This window comes from Mastigoproctus giganteus, chromosome 5, assembly GCF_048544385.1.
Source record: "Mastigoproctus giganteus isolate SK-2022 chromosome 5, ASM4854438v1, whole genome shotgun sequence".
Taxonomy (NCBI): Eukaryota; Metazoa; Arthropoda; class Arachnida; order Uropygi; family Thelyphonidae; genus Mastigoproctus; species Mastigoproctus giganteus.
This window is the reverse complement of record NC_143579.1, coordinates 58363796-58383031: the sequence shown is the minus strand read 5'-3', so window position 1 is coordinate 58383031 and position 19236 is coordinate 58363796. Positions and strand designations below refer to the sequence as shown.

At 38.8% G+C, this 19236-nt stretch overlaps 1 protein-coding gene across 1 annotated transcript in view; it reads left to right on the top strand.

Moving 5' to 3' along the window:
- Window positions 1–19236, top strand: part of DNAlig3 (DNA ligase 3) — a 305218-nt gene that overhangs the window by 193717 nt on the left and 92265 nt on the right. The window contains exon 18 of the mRNA XM_090374562.1: window positions 15233–15307. Coding sequence (XP_090230688.1) covers window positions 15233–15307 — 75 coding nt within the window. The remainder of the gene's footprint in view (window positions 1–15232; window positions 15308–19236) is intronic.

Below are 19236 nucleotides of genomic sequence, written 5' to 3'. Positions count from 1 at the left end.
TCAACGCGTGGTGCGTGGAACATTACTCATACGATTGTTTCAGATCTATGACGATCTGAAACTTAAAGCTCCATCAGCCAGTGGCAGTGCTGTGCGCTTTGAAGACTTTAAAGCCAGCAGAGACTGGCTCGAGCGCTTCAAAAAAAAGGGTGAATATCAAAAGTGTTGAAAGGCATGGGGAGGCATCCAGTGCTGATAAAAAAGCAGCTGAGACCTTTAAAATTGAATTTCAAGAGCTTGTTGATTAGGAGGGTTATCTTCCCCAGCAGGTTTTTAACATTGACGAAACCAGCCTCTTCTGGAAGCGAATGCTCAGTGGAATATCAAGGATTGGAAAACAGTTGCTTGGTCTGACGAGTTGAAGTTCCTGGTGCATCATGTTGATGGAAGGCTCAGAATTTGGTGAAAACAACATGAATCCAAGGACCTGTCATGTCTTGACGACTACTGTGCAAGGTGGTGGGAGCAGTGTTATGGTGTGGGGAATGTTTTCTTGGCACACGTTGGGTTCATTGATACCCATAGATTCACGTCTAAATGCCACATCGTACCTAAACATCATTGCTGACCAAATGCATCCGTTCACATTGACAGTTTATCCTCAGTCAGATGGTTACTTCCAGCAGGATAATGCGCCGGTGCACAAAGCTCGAATCACTATGGAATGGTTCCAGGAACATGATAATGACTTTTTTTTGCTTCACGGATCTCAATCCTATTGAACATCTTTGGGATGAGCTGGAAAGGGCTGTTCGCTGCAGGCCTACACCTCCGTCGAATCTCAAGGAACTGCGTGGCACACTCATGTTTGCATGGTACTCCATTCCTGCACAACGTTTTTAGCATCTTGTTTAATCCATGCCTAGACAAATTCAGACTGTTTTGAAGGCTAAAGGAGGCTCAACACGCTACTAGGTAGATGTACCTAATAAAATGGCAGCACAGTGTATATTATAAAAGTAAAAAAAGTAAATTGCAGCCATTATCAACCCACTGCAGGATGGAAGCCTCTTCAACAATTCATGCTGAGGGAAATGGACCATAATCTGCCACGCTGGTCCAGTGCGGGTTGGCAGATCGATCGTATTTAGCAGTCAGGGGCTTGAACCCCGATCTACTCAAAGAGCGTGTGCCACTGCACTCCTGCTCCTGACCACTCGGCTACGGAGGCCTTCCTAATAACACTAAAATTATTGGTGTATGGTAACTGAAATAAGATATATAATTTTGACACTCAAATGATTCCTGAGTGAATACTCCATCGATTGTTGTTCCATTATGTGTAGTATTTACTAAAATATTTGACTTACTATCTAAATTGAAGACATCTTTCATAAATTTACAAAACTTCTTTCCAGCCTCAGAATTTATTCTAGATTGAAATCACTGGTGAGAACTATAGGTATACGATTCATTGGCTCTTCCAATAATTTTGCACCTTCAATGGAATACGGCATCAAATTCTTGTTTATGAATTTTTGAATTATATCTAACAACATCCCTGGAGTGATGTATATGGCAACGATGAAAATAGATTCACTATTGAATTTTCACAAAGATCCACAAATGTCTCCAATTTCATCTGATACCACTGTCGCTATTATGTTGTGCAAAGATATGTGGGGTACTGATGATAGTTGAACCTTCAAGTTGATATATCGCAACACCATCACTACCGAACATCTGACCTTTTAAATTGAGTCACACATTGGAATGGTTTAAGTAATATATGTTTATCATTATCCAACCACTTTTCACTTAATATCAATATTTTGGATTGCTGTAAGATTGTGTCTGTTTCGATATCTTGAACATGGTCCCGTAAACTTTGTACGTTCATTGACGATATAGATATACCACTTTGTATTAAATCTTGCAGTTCATCCTGTAGAGACGATAGCTTATTATTTTTCAAGCGATCTAGTTCAGCATGAATTTCTATATTACTAGTAGCTTTGCCCTGGCGAAATGTGAAATTGTTGTGGGGATTTGTAATATATAAACCTTGCAATGAGGTCACTCGAGATAACACCACGTATACAAGTTGCTGTTGATGATCTTTCTTATAATTATGTACAACTTTCTCGAAGGTCCCTCCTTGAGATTTATATATAGTCAAAGCACAGGCACATACTAAAGGAAGTTGTATACGTCTACATGTTAATTTCCTATTGTTCTTGAATGGGATCATAGTTGATCATTTTATAATAGGTATGGATTGACTAGGTAAATGTTTATCTTTCACATATTGTTTATAACGAGATTGAATATGTCCTATTTTTGACTCAGGAAATTTCATCCATACTTGTTTAACTGTTTCGGCGTCCTGAAATTCAAAATATACTAAAGTACCGATTGCACTGTTTACCGATCCATCAACCAAATCTATATTTGTAGTAATCATGTATGGTTTTCCTTTCAATAATGGTAGAATGTATGGAAGTCCTGCAGTTTCAGTCACTGACTTTTTTTTTTTTTTTTTTTTTGGCTGATGCTGCATAAATTCATACACTTGCTTTCTTGCATCACATGCCACTATTACTACATTCTATGAATTTTATTTTGCATACTTGCTAATTGTTCTTCAGAATCATATACGTGGTATAAATCTTGTGCAACCACTTCATGGGTTTCATCTGTAGATTTAAATGCAAGCATTTGTAGATTTAAATGAAATTTTCTGTGGTACACATTCGCATAATTTTAATTGCCATGTATAGCAAATGTTGGGGAGTTACTCCATGACAATCAGATCTACGAATTTCACTCAATGCCATCATAAAGGGAGTAATTTTCAATCCATTTTTAAATTTTCATGCATGTCCCAAATATTAGCATTAGCATTAGTAGAGGCATATGATGCCAGAAAGCAAGCTTATTCAGCATCAGCCAAAAAAAAAAAAAAAAAAAAACACACACACCACTCCCATTTCACCCCTCCGTTCGTTCGAAATACCTATCCAGTTGAGCTTTAAATTTGTTTAGGCTATCAACTTCAACAACAAGTGATGGAAGTCGGTTCCACCAACCAACCACCCGCTGGCCAAAGGCAAATTTCCGCACATCTATCCGACATCCGTCCTTCCTCAATTTGAATTTATGCCCTCTGTGGTGATTATTCTGAGCAAGATGAAGAATCCCATTGGCATTGAGCATGCTCAAACCATTCAAAGCCTTATACACCTCTATCAGATCACCTCGCCGGTGCCTGGTCTCCAGACTCTGTAATTTGCAAAACTTAAGCCTTTCTTCGTAAGAGCAACCCTTTGTTCCATTCACTAATCTTGTTGCCCCTCTCTGTACCCGTTCCAGCAGCTCTACATCCTTCTTGAAATGAGGCCTCCAGACCTGTATACAGTACTCAAGATGTGGCCTAACCATTGCCTTATACAAGGGAATAATCACCTCCTTATCCCTGCTAGAAAAATTCCTGTATATCATTGACAAGACACCATGAGCTACTCTTGCAGCTCGTCTGCACTGCTCAGAAAACTTCATATCTGCCTGCACAATTACCCCCAGGTCCTTTTCATTCTCCACCACTGTCAGTGTAGTACAGCAGAGTTGATACGTTGCTCTGGGGTTACTGTTTCCCATATGTAGTACTTTACATTTGTCAATGTTAAACTTCATTTGCCACCTCTCAGCCCATCTGTTCAACCTTTCCAGATCCTGTTGCAGCAGCATAGCGTCAGTAGTGTCCTTAACAACCCTGCCAACCTTTGTATCATCTGCAAACTTGGACATTAAACTTGATATCCCATCATCAATATCATTCATAAACACCGAAAACAACAACGGACCCAACACTGAACCCTGAGGAACTCCACTAATAACATTAGTCCACGTTGAGCAGTGTCCATTGATTACCACTCTCTGTCTTCTGCCACTCAACCATCCCCTTATCCATAGCAGCAATTTGCCTCCAATGCCACACTGCTCCAATTTGTGCAGCAGTCTTCCATGTGCAACAGTATCAAAAGCCTTTCTAAGATCCAAATATATAATATCAAAGTTATTCCCTGCATCCAATTCCTTTGTGACTACATCATAGTATCCAATCAAATTGGTCAGGCAAGACCTGCCCTTAACAAAACCATGCTGCGTCTGAGCTATAACTGAATTCTTGTCTAGATGATCCTGCAGTGCTTCTTTAACCAGTGCCTCCATTAATTTACCTGGAACAGAAGTTAAACTAACAGGTCTATAATTACTTGTGTCAGCCTTTGATCCTCCTTTGTGAATTGGGGTCACATTTGCACATCTCCAGTCTATGGGTACCTCCCCTGAGTCCAAAGAAGCTCTCATAATTATGGCTAGGGGTTCGCTTACTTCCTTTGCTGCCTCCTTTAATATAACTGGATAGATCCCATCCACCCCAGGTGCCTTTTTTATGTTTATCCTCAACAATCTCTCCTCCACTTTCCTCTCAGTTATTACAAAATCATCCAGATCACTGCCAATGTTTACTTTACCTACATCATTCTCCTTCCTGAATAACTCCTCATGTGTGAATGTAGATGCAAAATACTCGTTTAGATTGTTAGCCACCTGAGCAGGATCCTCAACTGTTGAACCATCAATATCCAGTGGACCAATCTGATTCATCCCTTTCCTTCTCGAGTTCAAATATGTAAAGAACTCTTTTCTGTTTTTCTTTGCATCCTTTGCCAAGGATTTTTCGTAGTCTGCCTTTGCCTGCCTAATCTCCTTTGTGACTTGGTTACAGACCAACTTATATCTATCATAGGCTTCCATGTCACCCATTAATTTGTATGTATCCCATGCATTTTTCTTCTCTGCCGCATGTCTCATTAGTTCATCTGACAACCATTTAGGCCTAAACCTTGAACAATATTTCTTAGTTGGTATGTAAAGCTTGGTAGCCTCCAATATTAGTTCCTTGAATGCTTCCCATTTTGAGTTTGCTGTTGGTAACATCATCAGTTGGTCCCACTGTATAGAATTTAAATACTGTCTCAGACCATCATAGTCGCCTTTACGAAAACAAAAACCCTTCCCTTTACCTCTGATGGTAGTTACCTCCTTGAGTAAATCCCACTTCAACACACTGTGTGCCACCTAGTGGTTCATTTATCTGCAGATTCTTAATGCATGAAGAATCACTACTGATAATCAGATCAAGAGTATTGCTCCCTCTTGTTGCCTCACGAACATGCTGATGTAGAAAACAATCATCCAATAAATCCACAAAAGCCTTGCTAGTGTGCGAGTGACCAACCTACAAATTCCAGTCAATATCTGGGAAATTAAAATCCCCCATTATAAGACTCTCTGATTTACTGGCCCACTCTATTTCCCTGTGCAATATCTTATTATACTCATCAGAGTCATTAGGCCTATAGCACACTCCTACTCTCAATTTTGATTTCCCTATGCTTATGTCACACCAAACTGACTCGACACTGCCCTGTCCATCGATGTCGACTGGCTTCACTTCCTTGGACTTTATGTGTTTCTTAATTAATAGCATAACCCCCTCCTCCCCTCCTGTCCTGTCTATCCTTTCTATACACATTGTATTCCCCAAATTACAGTTCCGCATTACTTATATCTGTGTGACACCACGTCTCTGATATCCCAACAATATCTGCCTTTGATGTTTTGAGCAATACCTCAAATTCATCAAATTTATTTACCAAACTCCTAGCATTGGTGTACACGCAGGTATACATGTACCTGTTTCTATTCTTAGCTACCCTAACACAACCCATGTGCTTACTTGTACTGCAATGACTACCAGCAGTCTCTGAAATATCCTGCATCTTGTTTTTCAGGCTTCTGCTCATTTCAATAGAAGCAGTGCAAGAATCACTTCCACCTCTGCCAGTGGCTACTGTTAATCTATTAGTCCTTGTATCTCCCCCAGCTAGCAGTTTTCCGACCCACCTAACACTGCCTCGACAGCATCAGCAAAAATTCTTGCACCCTTTCTATTTAAGTGTATCCCATCCCTGTAGAAGCAATCTCTCCTGTTAACAAGTACAGTCCAGGCTGAAAAAAATTCTACCCCTTGAGCCTTGCACAATCCCTCCAGGGCTGAATTGATCGACAAGGCTCTCATCATATACTCCCTCCTATCATGTCTGGGCAGAATTGCAGACACTTTCAAATCCAACCCTAATTCACGGCTTTTTTTCAACAGTGACCTGTACTTGCTAAGTAATTCCGCCGGTCTCCTACTCTTAATATCATTAGTGCCAACGTGTACAACTATATCACCTTTTGTGCCCTTAAAAGATGATATCCGCTCTACAACGTCATCAACCTTTGCCCCTGGCAGACATACCCTGGTCTTATTCCACCTATCCTTTTTACAAAGCATGTTCCCATGTACCCGTTTCCCTGACAATAGAGTCACCAACAACTACTAGTTCCTGTGGGACCAGCGCATTCTGCCTAGGGGGCTGCCTCTGTGTTGCCTGATGACCAAGTGCAAGCTCTGGCGTTGATGTGGGCAGCTGAGAGCTTGATGGGTCCCTCAATTTATTTCCTTCGAGGGCATCCACCCTGTCCTTCAAGCTCTCATAAAGGCCCATAAGAACGCTGAGTTGTTGCCTGATTTCCTTGCACTCCTTACATCGTGCACACACAAAGACATCCCCCTTGGCAGTATCATGTCCCGTAGCCGACTGCTCCGCAAACATCAAGCAAACAGTGCATTTTAAAAGACTGTGATTCAGAGGGCAACTGCCCCCCTCAGTTCTCCCCTGAACCACAGCACTCCCATTAGCTTGAGCCTTTTGATTTGCTGCTGTGGTCTGAGTCATGATTCTGATTTAATTCAATAAAATTTCAAAACAAAATTAAATCCTTAAGTTATATCCCAAAACAGTTATAACGCTATATTTATTTTTTCGGTATCTAGTGTTTTCTACGAGTTCCCTTTATACAACTTCCGTATCACGTGTACCACTATAGTTATGTATTAATTATTTGTTACGATTAAGTCGTTATATATATATAGAGTTAAAAATACAATTTAATTGACAATAAAGTTTATCAAGATTAATAGATTTACTGATTAATTGACAATATTATATTATGCACTATACTACACTAAGCTTATGCTATCGTGTAAAAATGGCGGGAATTCACGAACGGTATTTCTACGGACTCGTAAGTATTGATTAGCTTCCAAATCTCGCTATCTCAATTTAGAATAAACTAAGGATCCTAACTAGGTCTATAATCTACTTATAGAAGATAATTTGATATAACAATTGGTTAATAAATCGACTAAATTTGGTTAATAAAAAAGACCTCTCGTTCAATTTGTAACACGTGGATTTGATACTGTTACCGATACTAAGTAATACCTACAAAATCTCTGTCTAAGTTAAACTTTAAACTAAGTATCGTAACTAGGAATATAAAGCTACTCTAGAAAATAAGTTAATATGACAATTTAAGCTAATAAATCAGAAAATAAATCAGGAAAAACTTCTCTGTTCCAAGAGCTTCAAGGAGCTACAGCCGCACAGGCTAACCTCGCACCCAGACTATATAGCTGGAATAGAAAGTTCTGCATGTATATCAAATATGAAACTTGTTGGAGATGATTTCTGACCCAGTGCTATACATAAAATTTATCTTCAGACCATAATAATGTTTGTTGTTGAATTAACAATGGTTCATCATCATTGTTGACAGGTTTCACAGTTTCATCTGAATGTTCCTGTTCACTATCATCATTTGTGCCTAAAAAATCGTCACTCACTTTTATGCCGTAAAATTTATACAAAGGTGAATTTATCAAATACCGTAACCATATTTTCACTATTTTCTTCATACATCCTTGTAGATATGATGATTTAAGTATGAGTCTTCATTTTATATGTACATTAATGGCATAATCGTCATCTGATTCTCTAGGTAATTGATGAATCATCCTATTTACGTTAACTGGTACATTTATTACTTGTCCAATGATCCCATATTGTCCATGGTCATAATGTAAATGACGAATTTGCATAAAGGGCAATCGTAGTGATATCAAACGCTCAGTTACAACATCCAGTGGAGGCAAATGAGTAGGATATGTTGGATATGTAAATCCATTTGACGTGGCCATAGTTGGTATCTGTCCCTCTTTTAATGAAGTATAACATGTATGTCACATCGTGAAAGTACTCACTTCTTGTAAATGAAATTCATCTTGAAGTAATTCATATGAAGTTGTTGGAAATGGTTTCAAAAGGGTTTTTGTACACTAGTTTTTCAAACTCACTGTCAGCTCGTGTAGACACTATAGGGATGTAATTAGGAATCTCATTATTAGCCATTTCTAATTTCGCTTTTTTTCATGCACAATATTTCTTCATTTGTTCTGTTGGAGTTTTAGATTCCTGATAAGTATCAGACATGTTAGAACTCTGTGGTTGAATTTCATTATGATTTGGAATAGTTTGAATTTCTAATTTCCTTTTCTTCCGTTCATGATATTCCTTCATTATTTCAGCTCGCGTTTTTTGAATTTCATCTGGATTCACATTTCTGTCCAACTTCCTTTTCTTTGGGAAGCATTCAAAGAACTTATCTTGGAAGCTACTAGGCTTTACATACCAACTAAGAAATATTGTTCAAGGTTTAGGCCAAAATGGATGTCAGATGAACTAATGAGGCATATGGCAGAGAAGAAAAATGCATGGGATACTTACAAATTAACACATGACACAGAAGCCTATGATAGATATAAGTTGATATTCAACCAAGTTACAAAGGAGGTTAGGCAGGCGAAGGCAGGTTACGAGAAATCCTTGGCAAGGGATGCAAAGAAAAACAGCAGTGTTCTTTACTTATGTAAACTCTAGAAGGAAGGGGATGAATCAGATTGGTCCACTTGATATTGATGGGTCAACTGTTGATGATCCTGCTCAGGTAGCTAACAAACTAAATGAATATTTTGCATCGACATTCACACATGAGGAGTTATTCAGCGAGGGGAATGCCAGAGATGTATTCAACTCTAGCAGTAAGCTACAGAATCTTGAAATAACTGGGAGTAAAGTGGAGGAGAAACTGTTGAAGATAAACACAAGAAAGGCACCCGGGGTGGATGGGATCTATCCAGTTATATTAAAGGAGGCAGCAAAGGAAGTAAGCAAACCCTTAGCCATAATTATGAGAGCTTCCTTGGACTCAGGGGAGGTACCCATAGACTGGAAATGTGCAAATGTGACCCCAATTCACAAAGGAGGGTCAAAGGCTGACACAAGTAATTATAGACCTGTGAGCTTAACTTCTGTTCCAGGAAAATTAATGGAGGCACTGGTTAAAGAAGCACTGCAGGATCATTTAGACAAGACTTCAGTTATAGCTCAGACACAGCATGGTTTTGTTAAGGGGAAGTCTTGCCTGACCAATTTGATTGGATACTATGATGCAGTCACAAAAGAACTGGATGCAGGGAATAACTTTGATATTATATACTTGGATCTTAGAAAGGCTTTTGATACTGTTGCACATGGAAGACTGCTACACAAATTGGAGCAGTGTGACATTGGAGGCAAATTGCTGCTATGGATAAAGGGGTGGTTGAGGGAGAGAAGACAGAGAGTGGTAATCAATGGACACTGCTCATCGTGGACTAATGTTATTAGTGGAGTCCCTCAGGGCTCAGTGTTGGGTCCATTATTGTTTTCTGTATTTATAAATGATATTGATGATGGTATATCAAGCTTAATGTCCAAGTTTGCAGACGATACAAAGGTTGGCAGGGTTGTCAAGGACACTACTGACACTATGCTGCTGCAACAGGATCTGGAAAGGTTGAGCAGATGGGCTGAGAGGTGGCAAATGAAGTTTAACATTGACAAATGTAAAGTACTACACATGGGAAACAGCAACCCCAGAGCAACGTATCAACTCTGTGGTACTACACTGACAGTGGTAGAGAATGAAAGGGACTTGGGGGTGGTTGTGCAGGCAGATATGAAGTTCTCTGAGCAGTGCAGACGGGCTGCAAGAGTAGCTCATGGAGTATTGTCAATGATATACAGGAATTTTTCCAGCAGGGATAAGGAGGTGATTATTCCATTGTATAAGGCAATGGTCAGGCCACACCTAGAGTACTGTATACAGGTCTGGAGGCCTCATTTCAAGAAGGATGTAGAGCTGCTGGAACGCGTACAGAGAAGGGCAACAAGATTAGTGAATGGAACAAAGGGTTGCTCTTACAAAGAAAGGCTTAAGTTTTGCAAATTACAGTGTCTGGAGACTAGGCACCAGCGAGGTGATCTGATAGAGGCGTATAAAGCCTTGAATGGTTTAAGCATGCTCAATGCTGATGGGATTCTTCCTCTAGCTCAGAAAAATCACCTGAGAGGGCATAAATTCAAATTGAGGAAAGACAGATGTAGGATAGATGTGCGGAAATTTGCCTTTAGCCAGCGGGTGGTTGGTTGGTGGAACAGACTTCCATCCCTTGTAGTGGAGGTTGATAGCCTAAATAAGTTTAGGGCTCAGCTGGACAGGTATTTTGAACGAACAGTGGGGTGAAGTGGAAGTGGGTTTTTTTTTTTTTTTTGGCTGATGCTGCATAAGCTTGCTTTCTTGCATCAAATGCCTCTACTAATGCTAATGCTAATGCTTTCTTTCAAGATATTCCTTTGAACGCTGGGATGTAGAATTTGGCACAGTCACTCGCATATTAATCATTATGCAGATATAACCGTATAACGTAGTGCATCACTGCTCAATTGTACTTGTGTCACTGCACTTGTTGGGTACAATTGAGTTTTCTTGGGTGCATGCATTGTACTTGTTGTGTCACTGCACACAACAAGTACAACGCATGCGCATCGGGTTTCGTGATGATTTCTAGGTAACATAACGCTTTTTTCCAAATAACACTGGTAAAAACGTTTTTAAGATCAATAAGGGTATACAGGAATATATATAGAAAGCTAACATGTAATTTATGGTTGACACAACAGAGGAACAAAACAAAATATACAGAATGAAGATATATATACAGTTGAAAAACTAAATTAAAACAAAGAACTATTAATGTAGGATAGAGCCCACAGCAGCAAGCAGCTAGTGGTGGGAATAGTGGTAAGAAGCACATGGTAGTAATAACAGTAAGTAGCACATGGTAGAGGTATGCATTACTGAGAGAAAGGCAAATGAAACTAAAGAAAAATTAGGTTAAAAATGCCTTGGAATCTGGTATTTATGATAAAGGTAAAATTACTGTTTACTCCACATAAATGGAAAACAAATATGCTGTAGGTAGAACCCTTTAATAAGGTGAACTAAAGCAAAAACAAACAGATTAAAACAGAAGCTTTAAAGTTAAAGAGACTCTTCATCAGCTGAATATACGTTAGTACGAACACAAAGAATGTCTGGTCGAGGTCATGTGTGGCAAACAAAGCATGGCATGAGTGCAAGGAACAATTACTGGTTGGAGCTAGACTTTTGTGGCTGTGATTGCAAAGCACATACATGGGGGTGCCTGCCGATGTTCATCACACTGGAGGATAACTGCCTCCATAATAGGTGCTCCTTTATTGCGGTTAAAAGCACTATGGCAACCTGATATGTGGAGTGATTCTAGCCACAATCATTGGTGGTAATTTTGCAAGTGGTTAGTGACTTTGATGTCTCGGCGTGGGTCAAGATTGTGCTGAGATGACCAGTAATGCTCAGCAACCTCTTAGTGCTCCGAATCAGCAGACCGGATTGCTCTCTCATGCTCTGAGATCCAGTCTTGGAGTCTTCTGCTGGATTCCCCAATGTAACAACCACTGCAGTCATGTCAGGAAATGCAATATACCGAGCTGTTCCATAACAGGGAGGGGGATCGGTGTTTTTACTCTCTAGAGGAGGGATTGTTGTTTTTATTTATTTATTTATGTAGAATGCAGTAGACAGAATGTGAAATGGATAATTAAAACTAAAGAAAATATGGACTGTATGGTTATAGAAGAGAACTTATCTAGTATGGTAGAAACTAATCATAGGATGGGAACAAGGGTCAACAGAACCATGTGGGAGAAAGTGTTTCATATTTCGGCTACAGTGCTTGGCCAGGGCACCAGTCTAAATTATCTCTCCTTTATTGGCTATCATTTCAAGATACTTTTGCCTTATTATTTTTTTTTTTCCAAAAAATTTAATTTTAATTTGGATATATTTTCCTCCCATGCTCCGTTTTGACCACTTGAGGTTGCTACTATCTACATCCTTAAATAGCATATGTGCTACTTACTCTTGTTACTACCTCTCTTCCCACCACTGGCTGCTTGCTATCCTGGGCTCTATCCTACATTAATAGTTCTTTCTTTTAATTTAGTTTTTCAGCTGTATATATATATATATATATATATATATATTTATTCAGTATATTTTGTTTCTCTGTCATGTCAACTGTAAATTACATGCTGGCTTTCTATATATCCTCCCTTATACCCTTATTTTTACATATATTTTTACTTTGGATGTCACTAAATTTATTCCCTTCTTGTTTTACCTTAATTCTACTTTGCCATAACACGTACTTTATGTTAGAAACAGAGGAGACTATATTGTCGTTTTGTAGTGCAATTATGATGCACCTGAACAGATGTGAAAATTGTGCAATATGTGACAATATAATTATATATATATATATATATATATATTTATATATAATGGTGTTTAAAATGTATTATCTGTATCTGTATCTTTCTCGCTGTTCCAAACTAGGGATGGGTCAGGTGAATCAAAGCCTTCCATCTTTTTCTATCTTCCCAAATCTTATCTTCTGTCATTCTTTCTCACTCAATTCCCTTCGTTTCCACATCTTCCCTAATCTGATCTCTCCATCTTTTCTGGGGTCTTCTTCTCGGCCTCTTCTTGTCCATTTTCATCTCAAACATTCTTCTTGGTATTCTGTTCAAGTTCATTCTCTTCATGTGTCCAAACCATCTCAAATGTGATGCAGTCATCTTCTCCCTGAAACATTTAGAATGACCTTGGGAATCCTATTCCCAAGTTCATTCTAATGTCAATATTTCTAATTTTGTCTCTTCTAATTTTAGCTAGCATAGTCCTTAACACCTTCATTTCCATTGCTTTGATTCTGCTGGTATCCTTTTTGTTCATCCTTCTCATCTCAGCAGCATAGGTCAAAATAGGGACAAAATATGCCCTATTTATCAGCTTTTTACATCTCATTGGAACTTCCTTAGCCCATAACATGCTGTTAACGTTACAATAGAAACTCAGACTAGCTGCTATTCTCCTTGTTATTTCCATATATAGGCTGCCATCTTTTATTAATACAGGTACTTAAAATTAATTTAAGTATTTTAGTGAACAATTTTAAGTACCCTAGGTACTTAAAATTGTTCACCACTTCCAACATTTCATTCCCTAATTTTATCCCTTTTACACTCACTTCTCCCACACTGTCCATCACCATCTCTTTGCTTTTTTGGCTACTTATTTTTAGACCATACTCACTGACTACACTTTCTCAGTGTGTTAGTTTCTCTTAAAAGTTCTTCCTCCTTGTTTGTCCAGAGCATAACATCATCTGCAAACACAGCTGTTACACAAGCATATTGTCCATGACAATAATAAAAAGTAATGGTGACAGTGCACTACCCTGTCGAAGTCCACGCACTGCTGCTCCTTCCCACCTAAGTCAGACAATGGACTTAGACATTGTCTAAGTCCATTGTCTGACTTAGGTGGGAAGGAGCAGCAGCAGTGCGTAGCACACGCTTATTAATTAGACCAGGGTTCGAGCCCGTCACCACCATATACGGAGGATGCGGAAAGGTCAGGGAATGACCACCGCATATCCCGGAGCAATATGGCCTTAGTTGCTAATGCTCCTAAAAAAAACCAAATAACATAATAACAATTAGACAATGGAAATCAATCTGAGTTCTCAAATTTTGTCCTCACACAACTTTCACACTCTGAATACATATTTTTAATCATTACAGCCTCCTCCCTGTCTATTACCATTTTCTCCTGACATACCCACACCTTTTCTCTTTGAAAAGGCATATCATATGCCTTTTCAAAGTCTAAAAATACCAGAAAGAGGCTCTCAGCAAACTCCCAATGTCTTTCTAGCAATTCTCTTACAGCAAACATGTCAATCATTGACCCTCCTCTTCTAAATCCATACTGTTCTTCCATCATTCTCTCTTCTATTTTATTCCTTAATCTTGTCTTGAATATTTGTTCAAAAATTTTGGCACAGTGGCATAACAAAGTGATTCCCCCTATAGTTGTCACATTCTCTTCTAGACCCTTCCTTAAAAATTGATGATTCCCTTTGTCCAATCATCTGGTATTCTTTTCTCTATCCAAACTAGGCTGATAATATCATTCAGCCATTTTAATCCAATACTGCCAGCAGCCCTAATAACTTCAACTGTAACTCATCAACTCCAGGTGATTTTCCATTCTTCATCTTTTTCATTGCTTTTTGACCATTTTTTAAAAAAGTTGCTCTGTATTCCCACTGCGAATTCTTCTCTTCTTATACCATCTTACTTTCCATTCGCATTAGCATTAAATAGGGTTGTAAAATAGTCCTGCCACTGTTTCCTGATTTCCTTCTCATGTGTGAGAAGGAAATCAGGAAACATAATAACTAGGAACCCTGGTGCTTCATTGTTCCATTTCTTATTCCTCAACATCCCATATATCATCTTTCTATTTCCATTAATATCCTTCTCTAATTTTTGTGTAAACTCCATCCAACTTTCATTCTTTTCCTCTTTTACAATTCTCTTTGCTTCTTTTTTCTTCTCATTATATGCCTTTCTGTCCTCTGACAATTTTGTTTTCATGCATTTCCTGAAAGCATCATTCTTCAGTTTCACTGCCTTTTTAACTCTGTCATTCCACCAGTATGTCTCTCTTTCTTTTCTGATTCCTCCAGTTCTTCCACACACCTGTACAGCAGTTTGTTTCCTTCTTAAATTTTAAAATGTATTATTTTTTACTATTTTGCTTTTCACCTTTTTTAGTAGCTATACTAGCTACTCTCATCTTTCCTTTTTTTGTCTTCCCATTTTCCTTTTTCTTTTCTTTTCTTTTCTCAGATTATGGTCATTGGGTGCTTTCTGTATCAGTGGCCCTTCTCAATAAGTTTTCCCTCTTTCTTCCTTTTCCTTCCCCCCCCCCTTTTTTCTTTCTTCCTTTATATATATATATATATATATATATATTATTTTTTTTTTTTGTTGTTTTTTTTAAGGACCCTAGTAAAGTTCCTTTTTGGCTGAATGTCAACAAGAATTTGCTTCCTGATTTTGTTTCCAAAGATCCCAAGGTAATGTATTTTAAGGTTAACAATAGGGTTAATAATAATTATGTAGAATATAATAACATAGGATACAATAAATAAATGACTGTTACATAGTGATTATGTGTTGGCACAGTATGTTTTTTGTGTGTGATTATAAATGTTTTAGATATATTGGAAAAAAAAGTAAAAATTTAATTTGAGACATGGGAATATGATGAAGAGGGAAATTTTAATTGTGTAGCATTGCTTATTTTGTACCAATTTTTTTTTTCAATGTATTCAAGTTAAAATAAATAAATCAGTGTGGTAATGAAATAAAGTAACTCTTTCCTAGTTTCTGAGTCTTGAACTTTGAAAGTTCTAACAATAAATATATGAGAACTAGCTATTTTCTAGAAACCAAGAAATCTAGCTCTTATTGTATTAATCATGTTTGTTTTACTCATCTTATGCTAATTGATAGGTCTCATAGGAGAGGAAGCAGCTAGAAATTGCCAGAGCACCCGATAAAGAAAGTAGATTGCTTATTTATTAGACTCTTCCTTAAAGTAGTAGTAGTAGTAGTAGTAGTAGTAGTGGCACTTGATGCAAGAAAGCAAGTGTAGGAGCTTATGCAGCATCAGCCAAAAAAAAAAAAAAAAAAATCACACCATACCCTCCAATTGCCTGTCCAGTTCCTCCTTAAATTTATTTAACCTATCAACTTCCACAACGACAGATGGAAGTTTGTTCCAGCAATTAACCACCCGCTGGCTAAAGGCAAATTTCCGCACATCTATTCTACATCTATCCTTTCTTAATTTGAACTTATGTCCCCGTAGGTTCGTATTCTGAACAAGTGGGAGGATCCCATCAGAATTCAGCGTGCTCAACCCATTCAAGGCCTTATAGACCTCAATCAGATCACCGCGCAGGTGCCTAGTCTCCAGCCACTGCAATTTGCAGAACTTAAGCCTCTCTTGGTAAGAGGATCCCTTCATTCCCCTCACCAATCGTGTTGCTCTTCTCTGTACACGCTCAAGCAAATCTACATCCTTCCTAAAATGAGGCCTCCAGACCTGTACGCAGTACTCAAGGCGTGGCCTGACCATTGCCTTATAAAGAGGGACAATCACCTCCTTTTCCCTGCTAGCAAAATTCCTATATATCATTGACAAAACCCCATGACCTGCCCTAGCAGCCTATCTACATTGCTCAGAAAACTTCATATCTGACTGCACAATTACTCCCAGGTCTTTTTCATTTTCTACCACCTTAAGTGTAGTACCACACAGTTGGTACGTTTCTCTGGGGTTACTTCTACCCATATGCAGTACTTTGCATTTGTCAAGGTTAAACTTCAGTTGCCACTTCTTAGCCCATCTGCCCAAATTATCTAGATCCTGTTGCAGTAGCACACTGCCATTACTGTCATTAACAACCCTGCCAACCTTCGTGTCATCTGCAAACTTCGACATTAAGCCTGATATACCTTCATCAATATCATTGATAAATATACAAAACAACAGTGGACCCAACACCGAACCCTGTGGGACTCCACTAATAACATTAGTCCACGAAGAGCAACACCCATTGATTACCACCCTCTGTCTTCTCCCACTTAACCATCCTTTTATCCATTGTAGCAACTTACCCTTAATACCATTCTGCTCCAATTTGTACAGTAGTCTTCCATGCGCAACAGTGTCAAAAGCTTTCCTGAAATCCAAGTATATGATATCAAAATTATTTTTTGCATCCAGTTCCTTTGTGACCACATCATAATAACCAATCAAATTTGTCAGACAAGACTTTCCCTTAACAAACCCATGCTGTGTCTGAATTATTGCTGCAGTCTTGTCTAGATGATCCTGCACTGCATCTTTAACCAGTGACTCCATTATTTTACCCGGAACAGAAGTTAAACTAACTGGTCTGTAATTATTCGTGTCACCCTTCGAACCTCCTTTGTGAATTGGGGATACATTTGCACATCTCCAGTCCGTGGGAACCTCCCCTGAATCCAAGGATGCTCTCATAATTATGGCTAAGGGTTTGCTTAGTTGCTTTGCCGCCTCCTTTAATATAACTGGATAGATCCCATCCGCCCCAGGTGCCTTTCTTATGTTTAACTTCAACAATTTCTCCTCCACTTTGCTCTCAGTTATTACAAAATCATTAAGCACACTGCTACAATTTGATAACCTTCTTCCATTTTCAAACTGTAATGATTCCTCACGTGTGAATGTAGATGCAAAATACTCATTCAGTTTGTTTGCTATCTGAGCAGGATCATCAACAGTCGAACCATCGATGTCAAGTGGACCAATCATATTTAGCCCCTTCCTTTTAGAGTTTATATAAGTAAAGAAATCCTTGCTGTTTTTCTTAGCATCTTTTGCCAAAGATTTCTCGTAATCCGCCTTTGCCTGCCGAACCTCCTTTGTGACCTGATTACAGACTAGCTTATATCTGCTACAGGCTTCTGCGTCGCCTGATAATTTATATGCATCCCATGCATTTTTCTTCTCTGTCACGAGTCTCATTAGTTCATTTGATAACCATTTAGGCCTAAACCTTGAACAATATTTTTTCATCGGTATGAAAAGTCTAGTAGCTTCCACGATTAATTCCTTGAATGCTTCCCACTTAGAATTTACTGTTTGTAACATCGTCAGTCGATCCCACTGTACAGAATTTAAAAACTGTCTGAGACCACTGTACTCCCCTTTACGGAAGCAAAAACCCTTTCCTTTACCCCTGACGGTAGTTACCTCTTTGAGTAAATCCCACTTCAGCACACTGTGATCACTGCCTCCTAGTGGTTCCTTTATCTGCAAATTCTTAATACACGAATGATCACTGCTGATAACCAGATCAAGAGTATTACTTTCTCTGGTTGCCTCTCGAACATGCTGCTGCAGAAAACAATCATCCAATAAATCCACAAAAGTCTGACTAGTGTGTGAGTGACCAACCCACAAGTTCCAGTCAATATCTGGGAAGTTAAAATCCCCCATTATAAGACATTCTGATTTACTGGCCCACTCTATTTCTCTGTACAATTGTTCATTGTACTCATTCGAGTCATTAGGCCTATAACACACTCCTACTCTTATTTTTGCTTTTGCAGTGCTTATGTCACACCAAACTGACTCAACAGTGCACTGTCCATCTATATCAACTGGATGCACTTCTTTTGATTTTATGTTTTTCTTAATTAACAGCATAACACCTCCTCCCTTTCTGTCCTGTCTATCCTTTCTGTACACATTGTACTCCCCAAATTCCAGTTCTGCATTCCTTATATCTTTGTGACACCACGTCTCTGCTATCCCAACAATATCCGCCTTTGATGTCTTGACCAACACTTCAAATTCATCAAATTTATTTACTATACTTCTAGCATTGGTATACATGCAAGCATACATGCTCCTATGCCTATTCCTTGTTACGCTAACACATCCTATATACCCAACTATTCCAGGATGACTGCCATCCGTCCCTGAAACCCCCAACACCCCTCGCTCCAGGTCGCTACTTATTCTAATAGAAGTTGTGCAAGAATCACCTTCACCTCTGCCTGCGGTTACTGTTAAACTATTAGTCTTTGAATCCCCCCAAGCTAGCAGTTTTCCGACCCACCTAACACTGCCTCGATAGCATCAGCAAATATTCTTGCACCCTTTCTATTTAAGTGTATCCCATCCCTGTAGAAGCAATCTCTCCTGTTAACAAGTACAGTCCAGGCTGAAAAAAATTCTACCCCTTGAGCCTTGCACAATCTTTCCAGGGCCGAATTGATCGACAAGGCTCTCATCATATACTCCCTCCTATCGTGTCTGGGCAGAATTGCAGACACTTTTAAATTCAACCCTAATTCTCGGCTTTTTTTCAACAGTGACCTGTACTTGTTGAGTAATTCTGCCGGTCTCCTACTCTTAATATCATTAGTGCCAACGTGTACAACTATA